The sequence below is a fragment of the Tenrec ecaudatus genome, chromosome 10, assembly GCF_050624435.1.
Source record: "Tenrec ecaudatus isolate mTenEca1 chromosome 10, mTenEca1.hap1, whole genome shotgun sequence".
NCBI lineage: Eukaryota > Metazoa > Chordata > Mammalia > Afrosoricida > Tenrecidae > Tenrec > Tenrec ecaudatus.
The window spans coordinates 146,677,899-146,696,867 of record NC_134539.1 but is presented as its reverse complement, the minus strand read 5'-3'; the positions used below and the strand labels follow the sequence as shown (position 1 = coordinate 146,696,867).

At 55.1% G+C, this 18,969-nt stretch overlaps 2 protein-coding genes across 4 annotated transcripts in view; one reads left to right on the top strand and one right to left on the bottom strand.

The window, feature by feature from the left end:
- WIPI1 (WD repeat domain, phosphoinositide interacting 1) overlaps positions 1-9,009 on the top strand; it is a 30,726-nt gene extending 21,717 nt beyond the window's left edge. The window contains exons 8-13 of the mRNA XM_075562144.1: positions 500-607; positions 2,938-3,102; positions 4,356-4,463; positions 5,041-5,159; positions 5,808-5,908; positions 8,517-9,009. Coding sequence (XP_075418259.1) covers positions 500-607; positions 2,938-3,102; positions 4,356-4,463; positions 5,041-5,159; positions 5,808-5,908; positions 8,517-8,564 — 649 coding nt within the window. The 3' untranslated portion in view covers positions 8,565-9,009. The remainder of the gene's footprint in view (positions 1-499; positions 608-2,937; positions 3,103-4,355; positions 4,464-5,040; positions 5,160-5,807; positions 5,909-8,516) is intronic.
- Positions 6,098-18,969, bottom strand: part of ARSG (arylsulfatase G) — a 129,020-nt gene continuing 116,148 nt past the window's right edge. For all 3 annotated transcript variants that reach the window (XM_075562140.1, XM_075562139.1, XM_075562141.1), the window contains 2 exons: positions 17,379-17,469; positions 6,098-10,336 (listed from right to left, as the gene is read on the bottom strand). In XM_075562140.1, the coding sequence (XP_075418255.1) occupies positions 10,038-10,336; positions 17,379-17,469 (390 nt within the window). In that variant the 3' untranslated portion in view covers positions 6,098-10,037. The remainder of the gene's footprint in view (positions 10,337-17,378; positions 17,470-18,969) is intronic.

Sequence of the window (18,969 nt, the reverse complement as noted above, 5' to 3'; positions counted from 1 at the left end):
CCCAGCAGTGTACCTCACGTGCAGCCCCCCTCATCCCTCAGTGGATGGAGGCTGGTGTGTGGTTGGGGAACTTCCAGACAAAGACTAGGAAGAAAAGCCTGGAGCCCTGCTGAAGGCCAGCCAGTGAGAGCCCCGGGTCATCAAGGCCCAGTTGACAGCCTATCCCGGGGATTGTGAGGGACCATCAGCATCACTTTTCTGTGGTGCCTGCAGCAGCCAACAATCAAGTGTGATGGTTTGGGTCTTCTTAGCTGTAGGGCTAGCTGCTGGGAGAGTTCCAAGATAACAGGGAGGGGCCGGCATTCCCGCCCAAGGCCCAAGAGGAAGGACTGGAGCGTCATCCTGCCTCGGGATACCCCCTGGGGTCATTTGTGAGTAGGAATAGTGTGCAGTGGAAGGGCAGGCTTCAGGAGAGAGGCATCTCCATCCCCAGCCCGCCCCGCCCTCGAGCTCGCCCGGCGCAGGCACAGGCTCACTGGCCCCGTGGCTGCGCTCCTAGGTACGTGAACATCAGCTCGCTGGTTTTCAGCATGGACTCCCAGTTCCTCTGCGCTTCCAGCAACACCGAGACCGTGCACATCTTCAAGCTGGAGCACCTCACTGACAGGCAAGTAGGGCCAGCGAGGCCTTGACATCTGTGCCGCTGCCCGCTGCCAGCCGCCCAGCTGGGGCACGCTTGCCTTCTTAAACGCCACGAGCGTGGCTTCGCGTGATCAGTCTCCACAAAGCGGTGAGGCATCAGCAAAACCCGTGTGCCACAGCGCACAAAAGCCAGGGCCACCGGCCTGAATGCGCAGCGGGCTCTGCCCCATGAGCCAGGAGGCCCCTAATTCAGCCTTGCTTCGCCTCAGTTTCCTTATCTGCAAAATGGGCTCGGTTGCAGTATCGGGAGGCTCCTAGCAGGCGGTGGGGAAATGGGATTAAAGGAGACTGAGGTTCTTCTAGGAGTCTTCTGCAGACCCCTCGTCCGTGCTTCTGCGCTCTCCGGCATACTCTGGGGGCCTGTTGATGGAAGCACCAGCAGGGAGAAAGCACAGCAGGAGGCCGTGTCGCTTTATTAAAATATACACGTCTCCTGGCCTCTCGAAACCCTTCCTGCGTCACCAGCAGCCCCGTCATCACCTAGTGGCTGATGACCCGATCCTGCCCAACCCCTGGCCCTGGACCCAAGGGACCGCCATCTTCTCACACATCCTCCTCCCTGAGCGCCCTGTGCTCCTGGTTCGCGCCTTGTTCTTCCTCTGCGCTCTTTCCCCAGAAGATTCCCGGTGTGCCCTCTCATCTTCAGACCACCTGTGAACCGTGCGCCTGAGCTCTGGGGTGAGGGGTTCACCATCTGCTGTGGTCGGGTGAGCACTGGAGGGGCTTTTGATTTGAGGTCTGTGCCTGGGTGGTCTGCTCCTGCACGCATTGTGTGGAGGTGGAATTAGGGGCCATCGAGTCGGCCCCACGCGGAACAGAACACAGCCCTGCACCCTCCGCGCAGTCCTTGCTGCGTGTGAGCTGTTGCTAGCATGCCCTGGGTCAGCCCGTGGCACTCAGGGCCTCCACGTCGTTGACCAGTTTGGCATTGACATCTTTATGCATTTCCTTCTGGGACTTGGAGCCCAGAAGAAGCCCTTTGAACCCAGTGCCCCCTCCACCACCACCCTTCCCAGCTTAGCCGGTGACTTAGAGGGATCGGGACCCACACCATGGTCATTCTAGAGTCTGTCCTCAGCCACACAGGAAGTGACCGCCAGCCCTGATGAGAGGGCGCCCAGCTCTCTTGCCGTCAGCCTTCACTAGGCCGTCACATCTCTTGTCTAGTTCACGTCTCTAACTTTCTTTGTCATTTCGATCAGCTCAATGGCAGTGAGTTGAGTCTTGTTACCAGTTCATCCTACACCTTCCTGTCAGATGACTCTTCCCTTTTTCCCCCTTTGGCCTCTGTTGCCTTTAAAGCTTACCCACCTCTACCCCCCAACCCCGCGTCCCCTGCCTCCTCCCCTTTGTCCTGAGGGATACAATCTCTGCTTCTTAAGCCTGGTTTTGGGGGCTCCCCACTGGGTCCCGAGGTACCTCCTCTTGCTGCCCTTTGCCCTCTGCTTGCAGTCAGGTAGACCAGAGTCCAGCCCATGACTACACCGCGGGCCTCAGCATCCTGCCTGCTAACCTGTGATGACCCCATGGGACACGGATGGGCACTGACACCAGTGTCACTGGACCACCCCTCCGTGGGCTCCATGGGCTTCTGTTTGCATATCTAGGCTCCTGGGGGCACCCTTCTCTGCTGAACCCCATCCTTAGCACAGAGCTCTGGGCAGAAGGACCAGGGAGCTGCAGGAGGCTGGGCACCGGAGACCAAAATCAGCTGCCCAACAGGGTCTACAGGAATGGTGAGGCCTAGCAAGGCTTTCCAGAGACCCCTCCCAGTGCAGGAGGAGCAGAAGTCAGCCCCAGGAGCTGGGCGTATCCCCTGCCAGGGTCTGGTCTCTGCAGGAAATCAGCAGTGGCTATAGCAGCCCCAACTCTCCGTGTACTGTCCACCTGTCTGCTCCCTTCAGGCCAGCCAACCCCTTTGTCTGGGGGAGGCCTGGGATGCAACTCGACGGCTGCAAGGGGAGCACTGGGTCCTTCTGCATTGCTTTCACTCGCAGGGGGCCTGGGGGCTGGGGACTGTAATGAATCCCCACCCCCATTGGGTACCCTGCCCAGAGGCTCACCTCCCACCAGGTCTGACTCAGGAGCCTTCCAGACGGGCCATTCTGCTCGGCCCTCCTGGAACCAGACTGATCACTGGATAGCCCCAATGGAGCAGGTGGGCACAGGTGCTGGGGCAGCCAGAACATTGCCCAGTTGCTGTAGGATGTTAAGCCAAGGCATGCTTCCTCCCTGAAGCGTTAAGTATGGCTGGCATGGAGTGGAGGTGCCACCTTCCTGTCCCTTCCCCCACAGCCGCCCAGAGGAGCCCGCCAGCTGGAGCGGCTACGTGGGCAAGGTGTTCATGGCGGCAACCAACTACCTCCCCTCCCAAGTGTCAGACATGATGAACCAGGACCGGGCCTTCGCCACCGGGCGTCTGGGCTTCTCGGGCCAGGGAAACATCTGCACCCTGGCCACGTATGTATGCGCCGCCACCCCGCCCCCTTAAAAAAAGCAGAAACAATGCATGAGAGACAGGCAGACAGACCATGGCCAAGCAGAGCTAAGCCTGCCCCTCCCCTCTGCTGCTGCTGCCGCCTGCCGTGCATCAGGAAGCAGGCCTGGACCCCAGGTTACGGCCACAGGGTTCTGAGCCCAGAGCACAGGCTGATGGAGGCAGTGAAGGTGCACACCTGTGCTCAGTCTTGATCCTACTTGTACCTAATAATGACAGAAGTCCCTAGTTCCGTGGTCTACATCCGTGTTTCCCAAAGTGGGTGACAGTGCCCCCTGTGGGGCACAGAAGGGGGGGTCTCTCTAGGAGCTGACACCAGCACGTTACCCTGGACAACGGCTAGAGTGTAAGCACTTCTCGTTGCCAGGGGCATCGAGTCATTTTTCTCTCTCCTCTGAAAAGACCATAGCAGCCCAGATCTACCTGAGAACAAATCTCAGTTCAAACATTTATGGGGGTCTGGGATGTTTATGGAACAGGTCAGCAGTGGAGGTTGACTGAGGAAGTATGGACCTTTAAACAGACGTGAACCAACCAGCAAAGATGGTGGTTTGCATTTGGCATAGGGTTACATATTGGGCTGCCAAACCACAAGGTCAGCAGTTCAAAACCACCAGAGTCAGAGTTAGTCTGGGAAACTCACTGGAACTGTTTCACCCTGCCCTATAGGGTCTCCATGGTTGTTGTCCCCTTTTGAAGGCAGAGATGGTAGGTAGATAAAACGAATTTCCATTGAGAAGATTTGGCCCTTGGGCCTGTCCGCCGCCCCCCCCCCCCCCCCCATCCACACACACACACGTTCGGAGTGGAATGGCACCACTTAGGGCTTCCATGCCTGACTTTTCAGACATAGACCATCAGGCCTTAATTCAGCAATGCCCCGGGAGGAATTTGAACCTCCAGCCTTTGGTGCCCACCCACTGTGCCACCCAGGGATTTCCCAGAAGACAAGGGCATGTCCCGTGGGCAGAGGAATGTGTTAGCTGGTATAGCTTCCTAAAGAGCAAGCGTCTGCAGACACTGCAGTTAGGTTCCTAGGGGGACATAACCTGTGCGGCCAACTCCTGCAGCTGACCTCGAGACTGTGGGGCCGGGGGGCTCAGAGCGTGTTGTGGTGGAACAAGCGGGTGACATCAAGGGTGAGCAGAGTGTGGCTGAAACCAGCCCGCCACCCATCTTGGTTGTGACCACAGTGCACATTGCCCTTGGTTCTTAGGATCCAGAAACTGCCGAGACTGCTGGTTGCCTCCTCCGATGGACGCCTTCACATCTATAACCTGGACCCCCAGGATGGCGGGGAGTGCGTCCTCATCAAGACCCACAGGTGAGGGTGCTTGAGTGCAGAGACAGGGCTTCCAGGCACAGGCTGTGTGGAGGGGTCCTTGGGCTGAGGATGACAGGTCTAGCATCTTGGGGACAGACCCTGGCAGGGGTCTGCTCTGTGAGGGGCCCAGATCAGGTGGCAGAGTGCCATGAGAAGGAACACTTCATGTTGCTGGTCTCCCCGCACAGCCCGGCTCCTAGCACAGTCCCAGTGCCCCACAAGCGCTCAGAACAGTGACTGAACTGAGCCGAGGCACACTTGTGATTCATGACCAAGTGCAGGGTGGCCGTTCTGGCTGTGGACGGGACACCACACACTGCCCCATGTCAGTGTGGCCGGGTGCCCCTGAGGACCAAACTGCGCTCAGAGATAGACATCAGCTTTGAGCCCGTGCCCCAGCCACAGAAGGTTCCTTGGGCTCATTCCGGACTCATGTCCTGAGGGTGGGTGGGGGGGGGGGGGTGTCTGTTATTGATAAGCCAGTGGCTGCGCCAGTGCTGCCTGGTGCGTTCTTCTGAGGATGTGCGATGGTTTCTTTTTTTCCTCCATCCCTCCCCACCCCACCTGCTGCAATTAGCTTGCTTGGCTCAGGAGCAGGGGACGAGAATAAGGAAAATGACCTGAGACCTTCATTCCCTCAGTCTTACGCAGCCACCGTAGCCAGACCCAGCATGTGTTTGGCCTCCACCGTGCCAGGTGAGTGGAGGCAGAGCACCCACTGCCCCAGCCGACCCCCCATGGGGAGTGCTTTTCTGTCGACCCCACCCCCCACAGGCAAGGCCAGGGTCCAGAAGACACAAAAACAGCCACCATTGAGGTAGGGCCCCAAGGACACCGCGCTTAAAGCCCAGCCGCTCCATGGGAGGGAAATGTAGCTGGGGGCTCCCTCCCTCTGCCAAGGTCTGAGGCCTTGGAAACCCTCCGGGGCAGTTCTGCTCCGGGCACTGCTCGCTTCCAGTTGAAGAGTCAACACCATCCACCACGGCAGGATCAGCTCTAGGCAGACCCCGTAGTGATGACATTGAGCATGGGGGCCTTTTCTTGGCAGTCCCACTGGGGGCCTTGAACCACCAGCCCTTAGTACACAGTTGAGCACAGACCACGGTAACACTCTTAAGCTCAGGCCCTCAAAGATGGCAGGCACAGCACTGGTTGACCAGTAGCTTTAACCCCCTGCCTCCGGGGACATGGCAGAGGTGGGGTGGTTTAGGCAGAAGGTGAGCATGAGAGCGGCCCAACCACCGCCCGGAGGCCTTGTGGTGAGATAGGCACAGCTTCCCCTGATCCTCCTCTCCCCCAGGCACTCCTCTCATTTCTGACGGGTGGCTCCCCCTTGGTTTCCAGGTTATTCTGAGGACGGCGGGGCACTCCGAGGAGAGGTCATTCCTGAGCACGAGTTTGCAACGGGACCAGTGTGTCTGGAGGACGAGAATGAGTTCCCCCCTGTGAGCATTAGGCATTCTTAGGAGCCAGCCTTCCCCCGGGTACAGGAGGCCCTACTGTGCGTGCGTGCGTGCGTGTGTGCTCGCACTCTGTGGCTGACCTGGAGCCGCGGGAGGCCGATTGTATGGTTGTCTGTGCCCCCCCCCCCCCCAGGCCTTGCCAACGAGCCCTAGGTGCCGTGGTAGCCCCGACTGCCTGGGCCGCCTGAGTCTCCTTGTGCCTCTCTAGCACCACCCTCGGGTAGGAACGCGCCTCTGGTGGAGCTTGGCCTGGCCTGGCTTCCTAAGGGTGCGGCCCACCCTTGATCCCATGCGGGCACACGCGCACACGCATGCACAGTGATCTGCCCCGAGGTACAGGCCTGAGCTCCCAGGGCATGTGGGCTGGCCGCTGGCCACACTCGCTTGAGTCTTCCAGCTCCCTTTGGAGCCCCATATAGGCCCTGCCCACCCATGAGCTTTGGCTAAAAACCACCCAGGAGGCCGGCTGCAGCCAGGCCTTGAGTGTGCAGACCCCTGCTGGGCTGAGTTCCCGGGCCAGCAACAGGGATGGTGCTTTCTCATTCCTGTGTGACCGTGAGAGGCCATCTGGCCAACTGGCTCGTTCTCCTGCGGGCCCATGAGCAGGTCAGCTAGTTTGGCTAAAAATGCTCTGTAAGCTGCCCTTTGTGCAGGGGTTGGAGGAGGTGTCCCCTGGCCTCTCGTGAGGTCAAGAGTCTGATTTCTGGCTTCTTGGGGACAGGTTGCAGAATGCTCTGCCAACAGGTGAGGTTGAGTTTTCCATGGCGGGGCACAATGGCCCCTGAACATCCCTGGTGATGATGACCAGGTGTGTGTTGGCGGGCAGCCTGGTCATAGACCAGTTTTGCCCTTGGGTGCTAAGGGCCCCAACTAGACGGAAAGAGGGCCTCCCTCGAGGCTCCCAGAGCTGGTGGCTGCCCCCAGGCGCATCGGCCAATGGGAGAATCGCAGCCAGCTGAGCGTCTCCACACGTCACCCACACCTCCTTGCTTTCAGCATGGCTGATCTCTCCAAGCAAGAATTCAACTATTGAATTATAGTCTCACTGCCACCTGAGCAAACCACACTTCCTCGTACGTTAGCAGCATGGGGTGCTTTGGCTACTGCCATTCACAAGGTGGGTTCTTGCCAAAGAAATCCGTGTGAAAGAGCAGGCATCGGTATGCCAGGCGTCGGGGGGTGCTGTGCACGCCCGGGAATCTGGTGGACGCCACTTGTCCCGTCTCTGTCATGAGGACCAGGTGACTGGGATTGGTTCACACTGCAGCCAGGAACTTTCTTGATGCCGGGGGAAACCCTTCCAGCCAGGAAGATTGCTGGCCACTGAACAAGGTTCCCCCCCTCCCCCAGATGGTGGCTTTTAACTCAAAACGCATAAGCTGCCACTGGGTAGATGCCAACTCTCAGTGGCCCAGGTTTGGGGAGGGGGGGTGGCTGCACCCACACACACGCACACCCTGGGGTTTTTCAAGGCTGGGACTTTCCGGAAGTAGATTGTCAGGCTTTTTCTCCTTGGTGCCCCTGCCTGGGTTTGCACCTGCAGCCTCTCAGTCTCGGACTGAACCGTGTGTTCTACCGGCGACTCCAGGAAGCAAGTGGCATGTTAGCAAGGGCTGGCCGTCCCTGGGCATGGAGCTTGTGTAGAGGAGTCCTACTTTGCCAGCAGGAGAGGAAACCCTCATTGCTGCCTCGGGGTGGGGGGTGTACGCAGCAGTGCTCCTTCTGCGCCTGCCCGACCCGGATGTTCTCCACGAGGACATCTCGGCCTGTGGCCTTATGCACTAAAGGCTAAACATGAGATACTAGAACACACCCTTCCATCCTTATGCGGAAGCCCTGCCAAAGGATTGCAAGTGGTACAGCCGACATCACATCCTGAGTCAGCCTTGAACAACACCTGGAACACTGGAAGGCCCAGGGACCACTTCCCAGAGACATGGCCCCAGGGCCTCGCCACAGCCTTTAAGAGCCTGGCTTACTAACCCAGGTGACCAGGCTGCCCTGAGTCCTTGAGTCAATTTCGACTCATAGTGACCCTGCAGGACAGGACAGCCCACCCACAGGTTACTGTCTTGGTGGTCACCAGGCCTTTTCTGTCACACAGAGGCTTGGGAGGTTGGGGGTGGAGTCTAAGCTTCTGATTTTTCGCCTTAGCATGGAGTGCTTTAACCACCACGCCCCTATGGGGGCGTTATCACAGCCATGGGCTAGAGACGCACCGACAAATTCCTGGGGCTGATCTCTGCGACCCCCTTGGGATGCACAGATTCCAGGTCCCTTAGATTCAGGCAGGGGGCACTGTGTGTGCTGGACACCATCCCAATCGGGGCCGAGAGCATTTCATGACACTTGAGTGGGCAGTCTGCATTTACATGTCGGGTGAACTCACACATACATGTCTGCACACATGCGCACACGTATTTTCTGGAAATGCCAGGCTCAGCTGCCCCCATTAGGCCAAGGAAGCATGCTGTGGCAGACGGACCAGACCAGCCACGTGGTGCCCACTGACCCCGAGGGGGACCGAGCTGCTGACCTACAGCTGCTTCGTAGCGAGAGTAAGGCCATGCGTTCTGTTTGATTTTGGTAGATAATCTTGTGCCGCGGAAGTCAGAAGGGCAAAGCGAAGCATTCATGAGCAGCAGCAGACCCCAGGGAGCAGGACGCCCTGTCTGGGGGTTTTGGAGAGAACATGGTGGAAGAACGGTGAGCGGAAAGGGGGGCTGGCCCCGAGGGGTGCCACTGCCCACCCTCAGGACAGGTGGACGTGCAAGATGCCGTGCGCACCTGAAACTACCCCAGACACGTTAAAACCGTAGTGTGTGCGCACAAGCCATGTGGGTTTGTGACCAGGATTTTATAAGACGACAGGACATCCTTTTTAAGTCTGCTGTGTAAAAACATACTTCTAGGGAAACATCTTTGACTCATATTCTTGTACATGACTGCGCATATAGAGAGAGACTATTTTAACCAGGCCAAGTATTTTTGCAGTGACTGGAATAAACAGTGTATTACCTTTGCGTCCCACTTAACGACACTAGTAATAAAGTCATGCCAGTGCATCTGGGAGTGCTCAACCAGCTCTTTGATGTTGTTACTTCTTTGCAGGCTTGAGGGGGAAGGTGAACTGCAAAAATCTTTCCCTTGCAGACAGCTGGGTGGTGGGGGCGGGGCTGGACTTGTGAGTGACCCTGTCCTCCTCGTGGTCAGACAGGTTGGCCCTGGCTCGCGGTGCCCCCACCACAACAGCATGCAGCTGGCCAGCCCTGCACTGTCTTCCCAGTCGGTGGTATGTTCAAGCCCACTGTGGCTGCGGTGCGTTCTGAGAGCCTTCTGGTGCCGGGGCTCATCTCCCAGGACTGCCTAGATCCAGCTCTACCTCTGTATACCTCGGTCACCACTACTCAAAACACCCTTCTCAGCACCCCCCGACCCTCACCAGCCTGCTGGAGCCCCTTCCTGGACCAATCCAAGCAGAGGCCTGTGGGCTTATGAAAGACGGGCCCACACTGTTCCAGCAGCAGCCAGCTGGAACTGGTGCTGCCCTGGCCAGTGAGACTGCAGATGGAGATTGCTCCAAGGGACCGTGTGGCTGAGTGTGGCGGGTAACATGGTCTATCTGCAGAGCGCATGTGCCCGCCATCACCCAGCCAGTGGCTGCAGCCAGCCTGCCTCTGGAAGAGGGTTTGTGGGGATATGCAGAGGGTGCAGCCACAGCCAGATCCAGAGCCATGCGTTTAAAGCCTGAGTGACTGCTGGCAGATGCCCGGGGTCATGGATCAGATTTAGAATCAGGATTAGAATCTGGCTACTAAAGTCCCCAGTGTTGCCCTGTGCCAACTCCTAGCACTACAGCGGACACCTTGTGATCCATGGCGCTTTCCTGAGCTCATGTTCAGAAGAAGGTCACCAGGCCTTTCTTCCTAGTTGACCTTAGGAAGCTCTGCTGGACCCAGTCCAGCATGGGAGACCCTGCTGGAATTTGAAATGCCAGTGGCATGGCCTCTGGCATCACTGCGACACACAAGTTACGAAAGTAGGACAGCTGGTAGATGGGTCGTATGACCACAGAGAGGGTAAAACGGAAGCTTGGCAACATGCCAGCCCATCAACCGTGGGAGAGGAAGGTCTGTGGGGGGGCTTGACACCGGCAGGCAGCTTGGTCGGGGTTACAGCAGGGCGTGGCTGAAGGGTCCTGGGTGTAGTCGGCTCTGGAGACATTGTCGTCAGCAATGTCCTGAAGAACGTCTGCGAGGGCCCCTCTGACCTGGGGCAGCACTGCCTGGTACTCTGCACCACCTCTGTCCAGGGGCACACCTTCGGCCGCGTCCTCTTCCAGGTTAAAGATCAGCGGCAGCTCATGATGCTGCTCAGGCCCGACGCTCCCGTCACAGGCTTGAGCTCCACCTGGAGAGAGGAGGACGGCACGGAGCTGAGTGCTCCTGGCCTGGGCTCTCTGTTGTCCAGGCCAGCACAGCGCGGCTGCTTGTAAAGCAGCCCGCCTGCACCACAGCTCGACTACTCAGTGATCTCACTCCCTCGGTCGGCTAAGTGACCTTGGCAGAGATCTCCTCATGCTACGATGCTCCTGGATTCTACAGCCCCAAACCGTCTGGGACTTCTTGGAGCTTGCCTTTAGATTCAAGAGAATCTGAAGGATGGTTTCTCTCTGCCCATCAGAAGTAAATATGATTGGGGGGTGGCGGGTGGATTCTCATTCTCTTGGGCCCTGAAAGGAATTCCGTCTGGTAAACGGAACCAGGGAGACCAGGTGAGTGAACCCACCCATGACTTGGGGACAAGATTCTTTCATGGGTTAGAACCTGGCAGAGACAAGGAGGTTTGGCATGAGGGTGGCGTCCCTGGCGCTTTATGATCCTGATGATGTTTTTGTGCGTCTTCTTCACACACAAATATTAAGAGGCTGGACAGACATGCAACTTCCACAAGGGGACTAAAGCACCAGCCGCTTGGAGGTGCTGTCGAGCCCAGTTTGACGCAGGCTGAGCCCATGGGACAGAGTAGAAAGGCCATGCAGGCTTTCCTGGGTGGTGGCCTCTAAGACGTTAGGAGACCTGGTGGCGTGGTGGTTAGTGACATGTTAGGCTGCTAACTACAAGGTCGGTAGTTCAAAACCACCATCCGCTCCATGGGAGAAAGACGATGCTTTCTACCACTGTAAAGAGTTACCGTCTCAGAAACTCACAGGGGCAATTCTGCCCTGTCCCACAGGTTTGCTGTGGGTCAGGGTCTCGCTGGCAGTGAACTTGATTTTTGTGGTACTTGGGGTCCCTATGAGCAGACTGTCAGGTTTCCTGGGTGGGTTAGAACCACCAGCCTTTCTGCGGACTGCTGAGCACTGAGCTGTTAGGCTACTGGGTTCCTGGAGCAAAGGACAGCCCTCAAATACTTCTTAAAAACAAAAGAACCCACTTATCGCAGCAATTTCTTTGATGGCAAAGACGGAAACATCCCCAAACCTGGTGTGTGAAGGAATGGATAAATACCAGAAAACAAGTCTGGAGCTGTCAGACGCCTCAAGCCACGGACACATCTCAAAGCCATTATGCTCAGCAAAGTTAGGCAAACTCATAAAGGTGAACCCTCATGACACCATTATAAAGGAGAGGGGGAAAGTTTTTACGCTAGAGGAAAAGCCTTCGGGGATTGTGATGAAGTCGGGTGTGGGGAGGGTAGCTGGCGGGGACACACACACACACACACACACACACACACACGGGGAGTTTACTGGCATGTTCTGATATGACTGACGGGCTATGCAACTATGGATAGCGTGTTTTTCTGTGTCATGCGCCGCAAAGGAAAGGGAACGGTGAACTTCAGAAGTACCTCATTTGGTGTTCCAGTCATTGGCGACTCACAGCAAGCCTATAGGACAGCAAAGAACTGCCCCTGTAGGTTTCTGAGACCAACTCTTCACGGCAGTGTCCAACTACTGACCTGGTTAGCAGACGTACAAGAATTCCTAGATGCCCAGGAAACGACATTGGCATGCAGATATTGGAAGGGTTTGGGTCCTTGAAAAATAAAACCTTGTATGGAGGGACTGGGACACCAGCAGGAAGGGGTCAGAGGGTTCGAGGAGGCAGAGGGGATGCCCCGAATCTGCATACAGATGCCCCTCCAATGCTTGACTGGCACCTGAACTGCTGTCTGCTCCTGAGAGCTCCGGCAGCGGCAGGTGGAAGTGTGGAGTAGCTCAGAAGTGGTTTCTCTGCTTCTGCACAGCAGAGGATAGTGGAGAGAGCACGTGCCATTCGACTGACAGGCTTGATATGCTCCTTAGGCTTTCCAGTGAAGCCCCCAAAGGTCCCCCAGGAGGAAGACCATGTCCTAGGCCCAAGGGTTTATCCTAAGGTAAAAACGTGCGTTCCTCAGAGCCAGAGAAAATATCAGCTTCTGAGCTCTGTCATCTACCCTGTCGGGTTGTAATTCTCACTCACGGAACCAAACACCAAATACGCAAAGACACCGGAAATCGTGAACCACATCAAGAAGAATGACACTGACTCAGAAACGCTCCAGATGTTGGACTTGGTGGACAAGCGCCTAAAGCAGTTACTACAAACAGGTTCAAGGACGTACAGAGGTCAGATTGGGCAAGCAGATATGGAGTATTGGCAGAGAAACCTCTTTGGAAACTACAAAGAATCGAATGGCGATGCTGGAACCAAAATGTCAACTACAAAATGGAAACATAACTGAATGGATTGCGAAGACACTCCCTACAAATGAAATTAATGGTGACAAAAACAAGGTAATTAGAAGGAGCCAAAAGTATGAATTTAAATAATGTACTTTCAAGTAACTTCTGGTTCAGGGAGGAAATGAGAACAGAAATTTTAAAAGGTTTCCAACTGAACGACAAGGAAATAAAACGTCAGAATTTGTGAGGAACAGATAACCCAGCAACCAAACTCACTCACTGCCTTCGAGCCAATCCCGACTCATGTAACACGCAGCTGCCAATGCTTTCTATTCGGAATAAATGCTTTAATTCATTGGTTTAAATTTCTGACCCACAAGGGTAGGAGAAGGAGAAGCCACAGAAATCAAAGCGGAAATTAAGAAACAAGAAAGAAAATGTAATAAGTCAAAAGTTGGTTCTTTGAAAAGGTTAATTTAAAGGCTAATGACGAGCTCAAACAATGACCTACCTTGGGACTTGGCACCTTAGATGAAGGAGACAAAAAGGAAAGATAATTGAGCAACTGAAAACATACTACTACAGCGTCAATACCACTGAATTCAAGAAGTTGGGCTATATGAAGGAGGCTGCATCAGTTTTAGATTAAAGCGTATTTACAACCTGCAATCAGCAGATGACACGACCGTGCCTGCTGAAAGTGAGGAGGATTTGAAGCACTTGCTGATGACGATCCAGGACTGCGGCCTTCAGTGTGGATGACCGTGCAGGGCTAAGAAAACCACGTGCTCAAAAATGAACCGATCAGTGACAGCCTGATAGAGGAAAAATTGACATGGCCAAGGATTTCGTCTTGCGTGGATCCACACTCAATGCTCCTGGAAGCGGCAGTCAGGAGATCAAATGCTGCCAGCCTGCCACCAAGACCGCTCGCTGTAGAGTGCTGAGGAGCAGGATGCCACTCGGAGGGCTAAGGCGCGTCTGACCCAAGCCGCGGGGTTTTCAAAGGCCTCCAATGCAATGTGAATGCTGGACATTGTGTAATGAAGACGAAAGCAGAATGGATGCATTTGAATTAGGGTGAAGAATACTGAAAAAGTACCATGGATTGCCAAAGGAACTAACAGGTCTGTCTTCGAAGAAGCACCGTCAGAATGCTCCTTAGAAGCAAAGATGGCAAGATTTTGTCCTACAGAGATCACAGTATCAGGAAGGCCCGGCCCGGTCCCTGGGAAAGGGCATCACGCTTGGTAAGGCAGAAAGTCCTGGGCAAAGAAGACGGCCCTTCAACAAGATGGACTGCCAGTGGCTGCATCAATGGGCTCACGTCACAACAACTGAGGATGGATGGCGCAGGACCAGCGGGCAGGGCCCACGGTGAGCCTCGCGGGACCAACTGCATTGCAGGAAACAGCAACATGGACTCATGTCTGGAAAGCAGAAAAACCCTCAGATGAAATGGAAACATTGTTTGAGGATATAGTGCATCAGAGCGTGCACAGGAGGGAAAGAACATCAGATTACCCCCACACCTATTCAAAGATACTCTGTTTACAACCAGAAACTTTTCTACCGAGAACTCTCCAGGCCCAAATAGTTTTGCTGGTGAAAAGCCCATCAAACATTTAAGACGGAACACCCATCTCACACCAGCTTCAGGAAACAGGATTGAGAGACCCTCCCCGAATGGTCATTCTATGAGGCCAGCAGAACACGGATACCAAACCCTGACACAGACACTATGGGGACGGGAGATCAGTGGCCAGCCTCCCACAATGCAAAGCTGTCCCACAAAAATCAACCCTAGCACGAGGGAGACTGAATAATATACATCTCTCTTTTTAGGAATAATACATCTTGACAGAGTGGGTTTATCCGGGGATGCTGAGTCGGATAGCATTTTGTGGTAGTTCCATAATCTGGTGTCAACGTGTGAAGGGTGGAGTCCAGCCTGTCAATCAGGTTGCAGGCTGATGACCTACCTCTTGAGGCACCACAGACTTAGATAGCTCACTGGAGACTTGATACACTTACTCCCTGCGAGACAATATTGAACCTGATGGAGCTACGCTGATGATGCAGCCAGAGCCCTGAAGCTGGAGGAACCACGTGGAGACCCACGCAAGCGCTGAGATGCTTCTACTGCCACTGTATCCACAAGACTTCTCACCCACTGGCCTGTGATCTCCTGCATTTGACATCATTGCATGTGTTTCGTGAGTCTGAAGAGGACTTTATAGATTGGCATCGGACATGTGGGCAAATATCAGACTTAGGGACTTGATCTGGACTGGGATGTCTTCTCAGCATTCAACTGCTCTTATCTATAAAGCTCTTTCTTATACACATAGAAGTGTCTGTGAATTTGTTTCTCTAGTCAACCCTGACTAACACACATTTGAAAATCCATCTGTGAGTCCACAGATGAAGAGAGCCCACAAGTAGACTTACAGTAGTGTGTCAGATAGCACGTCTCACACCTTGTGCATTTGACCTTGTGCAAAGTGTTGTCTTAGCTAGTTAGGATCCATTCAGTGGATTCCCGACTCCAGACAGCCTTCCCTAAGGGACAGAGCAGAACTGCTCTGTTGGTTTCCCCAGGCTCCAAATCCGTATGGGAACAGCAGCATCACTGGTCTCCCTTGACTGTGCTGGTGGGTTTGAACTGCCGACTTGGCTGAATACTTATCACCTATTTGTCTGCAAGCTCTTTTAGATCAAACGTTCAAAGGTAGGGGTGGGGGAATCAGAAGACACCTTTGGTAGTTACATAATCTGGTGTCATTTTAAGGAGTAAAAGTGTAGGGGTGGAGTCTAGCCTGTCAATCTTGATATGGCCAATGAGGCCTCTGTGTGGGCATGGTCTTCTCCTGAGGATTCTGGGAACTCTGGTAATTCCTCCTTGGAGGCCGGAGACACACTCTCTCTGCTCACTCCCTTGGAGACTCTCTACTTGCAAGGCTCAGTCCCTGCAAGACATTTCTGAGGAGAAGCCACATGGAGCTACCCTGAAGCAGGCAGAGTTTCGGGGCTGAAGGAGCCACATGGAGACCCCTGCCAGGGCTGAGATGCTTACAATGCCACTGAATCCACACCATTTCCAACCCACTGGCCTATGATCTTCCTGCATTCGGCATCATTACATGTGTTTCGTGAGTCGGAAGAAGACTTTATCAATTAGTATCAGACATATGGGCTAATATTGGACTTATAGACTTGATCTGGACTGGGCTGGGCTGCTTTCTCAATATTCAATTGCTCTTGTATATAAAGCTCTTTCTTATACACATACGAGTGTCTATGGATGTGTTTCTCACATCTACCCAGACTAACACAACATCCGTCCCTGTTTCGCCCACCGTGGAATTGTGGGGGTCTGGGACTTTATGAGGAGCAGCCCTCAGGGGGCATTTTAATTGGTTCCAGGCTATGGGGGAGCACTCCCAGGAGGCCTTGTGCAGAGGAGCGTGCTGGCAGGGCTGTTCTCTGAGAATGAACTCAGCCTGGCGGCCCCATGCCCCTGAGACCAGAAACGCTCCTGTTCCATCTGACGGCGGCACAATAAATATCTTGCCTTTCAGATTCTGGAGAATCAAAGATGCTTGAGCCATGTCTAATGTCCCTCGTGGTATGAACTCAGAGACCTTGTTCTCCTGCCATGGCTCGTCCAGATCACTTATTAACACTCAGGGAACATCATTTTTGTCCTTTGTTACAGTCCCCTTTGAACCGTTCTCATGTGAAGTGACGGCATCCAGCTCAGGGGCCGGCCTGCCCCTTGTTTCGCTGTGGCTGTGCCATTCGCTGGAGTTGGGCTTCGATGCGGCCCAGGTGCCCCTGGGCACTTGAGAACAGAGATGGATGGGAGAGCTGTAGGGGCTCAGAGTTTAAAATGCTTACGATTCACAGGGGACCTTAAAGAGGCCTATGAATCGCTGGTCTGTATCGTAATTGAGCCTTACTGTTGTTGGACTGCTCGGCTAATCTCAAAGTTGGCGGTTCAAGTTCAAGAGCCGCTCTGAGGGCGAACGATGAGGCTGACTGCTCCCGTGCAGATTACAATCCCAGAAGCCCTTTGTGGGATTACAGTGAGCGGAACTGACTCAACGGCAGTGGGTTGGGTTGGGTTTCTCCTTAGAGGGTCACCGTGTGCTGAAGCTAATGAGCGACGGCTAATGGCAACAGCATGCGTGGCATCTTCCCGAGAGGGGACAATTCTAGCCAGCCGGAAACACTCGAGAACATTCTAGGAGCACAGTGGCCTTTGTTTGGGGGCTATTCTAGCGGAAAGGGGGTTTGAACTTGTAGACCCAGGGAGGATGGGGCACTTCTCTGGTGGGAACATGAGCCAGTCAAGGGCAAGAAGGCCCTGCAGGATTTTGAGAGCCATCAGGAACTAGTGTCACGTTTCTAAAATATGCCTGCTTTGAAGGCAGTCCTGTCCCGGAGTGAACCCAGACACAGTGCCTTCTTAGGCTGGCTCAGTCGACCTCTAAGGTCTAGTTTCTGAAACAGTCTATTGTTAAGTAAATTGCACCTTAGCATATCTTTAGACTTCCAGAATGTTCAGCCACGGTGGCATTCAAAGCATAACAATAGACCGAGCCCCTTCCATGTATAAATGTGCAGAACCAGCTCTGAGCACGTCAGTGTTGGTGAGTGCAGGGGCCCAGGGGTTGGTGTGGGGGAGGGTAGCACCTTCTGAGCGGCTGATCCCTCCTCAGATGGGACCACTACTGTGCGCCCTGCGCCAGTGGGAGGCTGAAAGGGCCTGGCACTCACCGGTGATGTAGAAGGCCTTGTACTGCTCCAGGCGCACCGTCTGCAGAGCCCCGTACTCACCGGCCGCCCCACTGTTGGGGTGAAACAGCACCTGAGGGAGGGAGGTGGGACTGACTCAGCAGACAACCAAGCAGGCCAGGTACTCCCTGGGAAGCAATGCCTTGGGCCGCCCTGTGCTCCCCATGAGGACCAGTCCCACCCATCAAACCCATGCTGCCAGACCCACCCGGGGCCCCAGCTCTTTCCCAGAAGCCTCTGGGCGGGCCGCCTGTGAAATGGCCATTTTACTGGGGATTCCTTGGCCTGGGTTATAGCTCCTGACCAGCAGGTCAACGTTCTTGGCGGGTAGGACACTAAATCCCTGGGTGCGCTCCACACACCCCGGCCCAAAATCGGTTACATCACCTGAAGGGCCCCGTGTTGAAATGAAAAGGTGAGGTGGTAACTTGTTTTAAAAGAACGACCCCACCCCCCAGTGCTGTTGAGTGGGTCCCCACGGAGGGAAGATGGCTCGGCGTTCTCTGGCTGTCACCTTTGACAGAAGTCAATCACCAGGCCACTCTTCCATGGCATCACCAGATGGGTTCACTCAGGTTCTGCCTCACCAGGTCCCACCTCTCCAACGGCCTGATTCTGCCATGCAGGGTGGGCCTGGCAATCTGTCAGGAATCCTGGCAGAGGTGACCCCAACCCCGCCGCCACCCCCCCAGGCCAAAGGGCAGCTCTGGGTGGTCTCCTTTTGGGAGCTTCCAGGGAACCCCTGAGCCCCCCACCTTGACACACCCCTGTTCTCTCTTTCCCAGATGAAAAGGAGAAAGGGACCCAGCGGTATCCCCATGGGTCGGTGGGTTTGGGCTGGGAGCTCGCCGCCCTGCGATGACTCAGGAGCATAGAGGTCACTGGAAAGGCGCTTACGTGATTCAAAGTTTCCATGGAGCTAAATAAAACAATGAAAACCATCTGTCGGAGCAGTAAACAGCTGCCCCCCACCCCCCAAGTTTCACAGTTCTGAGACCATGCAGCCGCCGAGGGTGGGGCACCTCCCACACCTGCTGGGAGCTGTGCTCTGGGGACAGTCCCGGCGAGGATGCGAAGACCCGGCTGCTATGTCATGACAGAAGGCTGCTTCCAAACAGGAAAAAGTGTCGCTGGAACTCAGCCCCCTGCCCCTCGCTCCTCCCATGCCTGCAGAGCCAAGCATGCACACACATACACAAACACGCATGCACACATGCACGGAGTCTCCGTTTCCTTCTGGGGAAGGCAGGAAGCTGGGACTTGGAGAGCTGACTGTCAGCTGCCCTGGGATGTCCAGAGGATGGGTGGCAGGGTCTGCAGGTTCAGGGCAGGGCTTGGAATCTGAGGAATGGAACTCCACTCCACAGGGGGTGGGGGGGCTGGAGGGGAGGTTGCTTTGTTGCCAGTATTTATTATTATTGGCGTTACCAAAGGCAACCCCCACAATGCAAGTAGAATGAAGTCGGAGGGAGAGCGCATTCTCAGAAACCTAACAGGGTTTGGAGAAGTCGTATATGCCTCCCACTGCCGCCCCCGCCCCCAGCAGCGCCCCCAGCAGACGGAACTGATTATG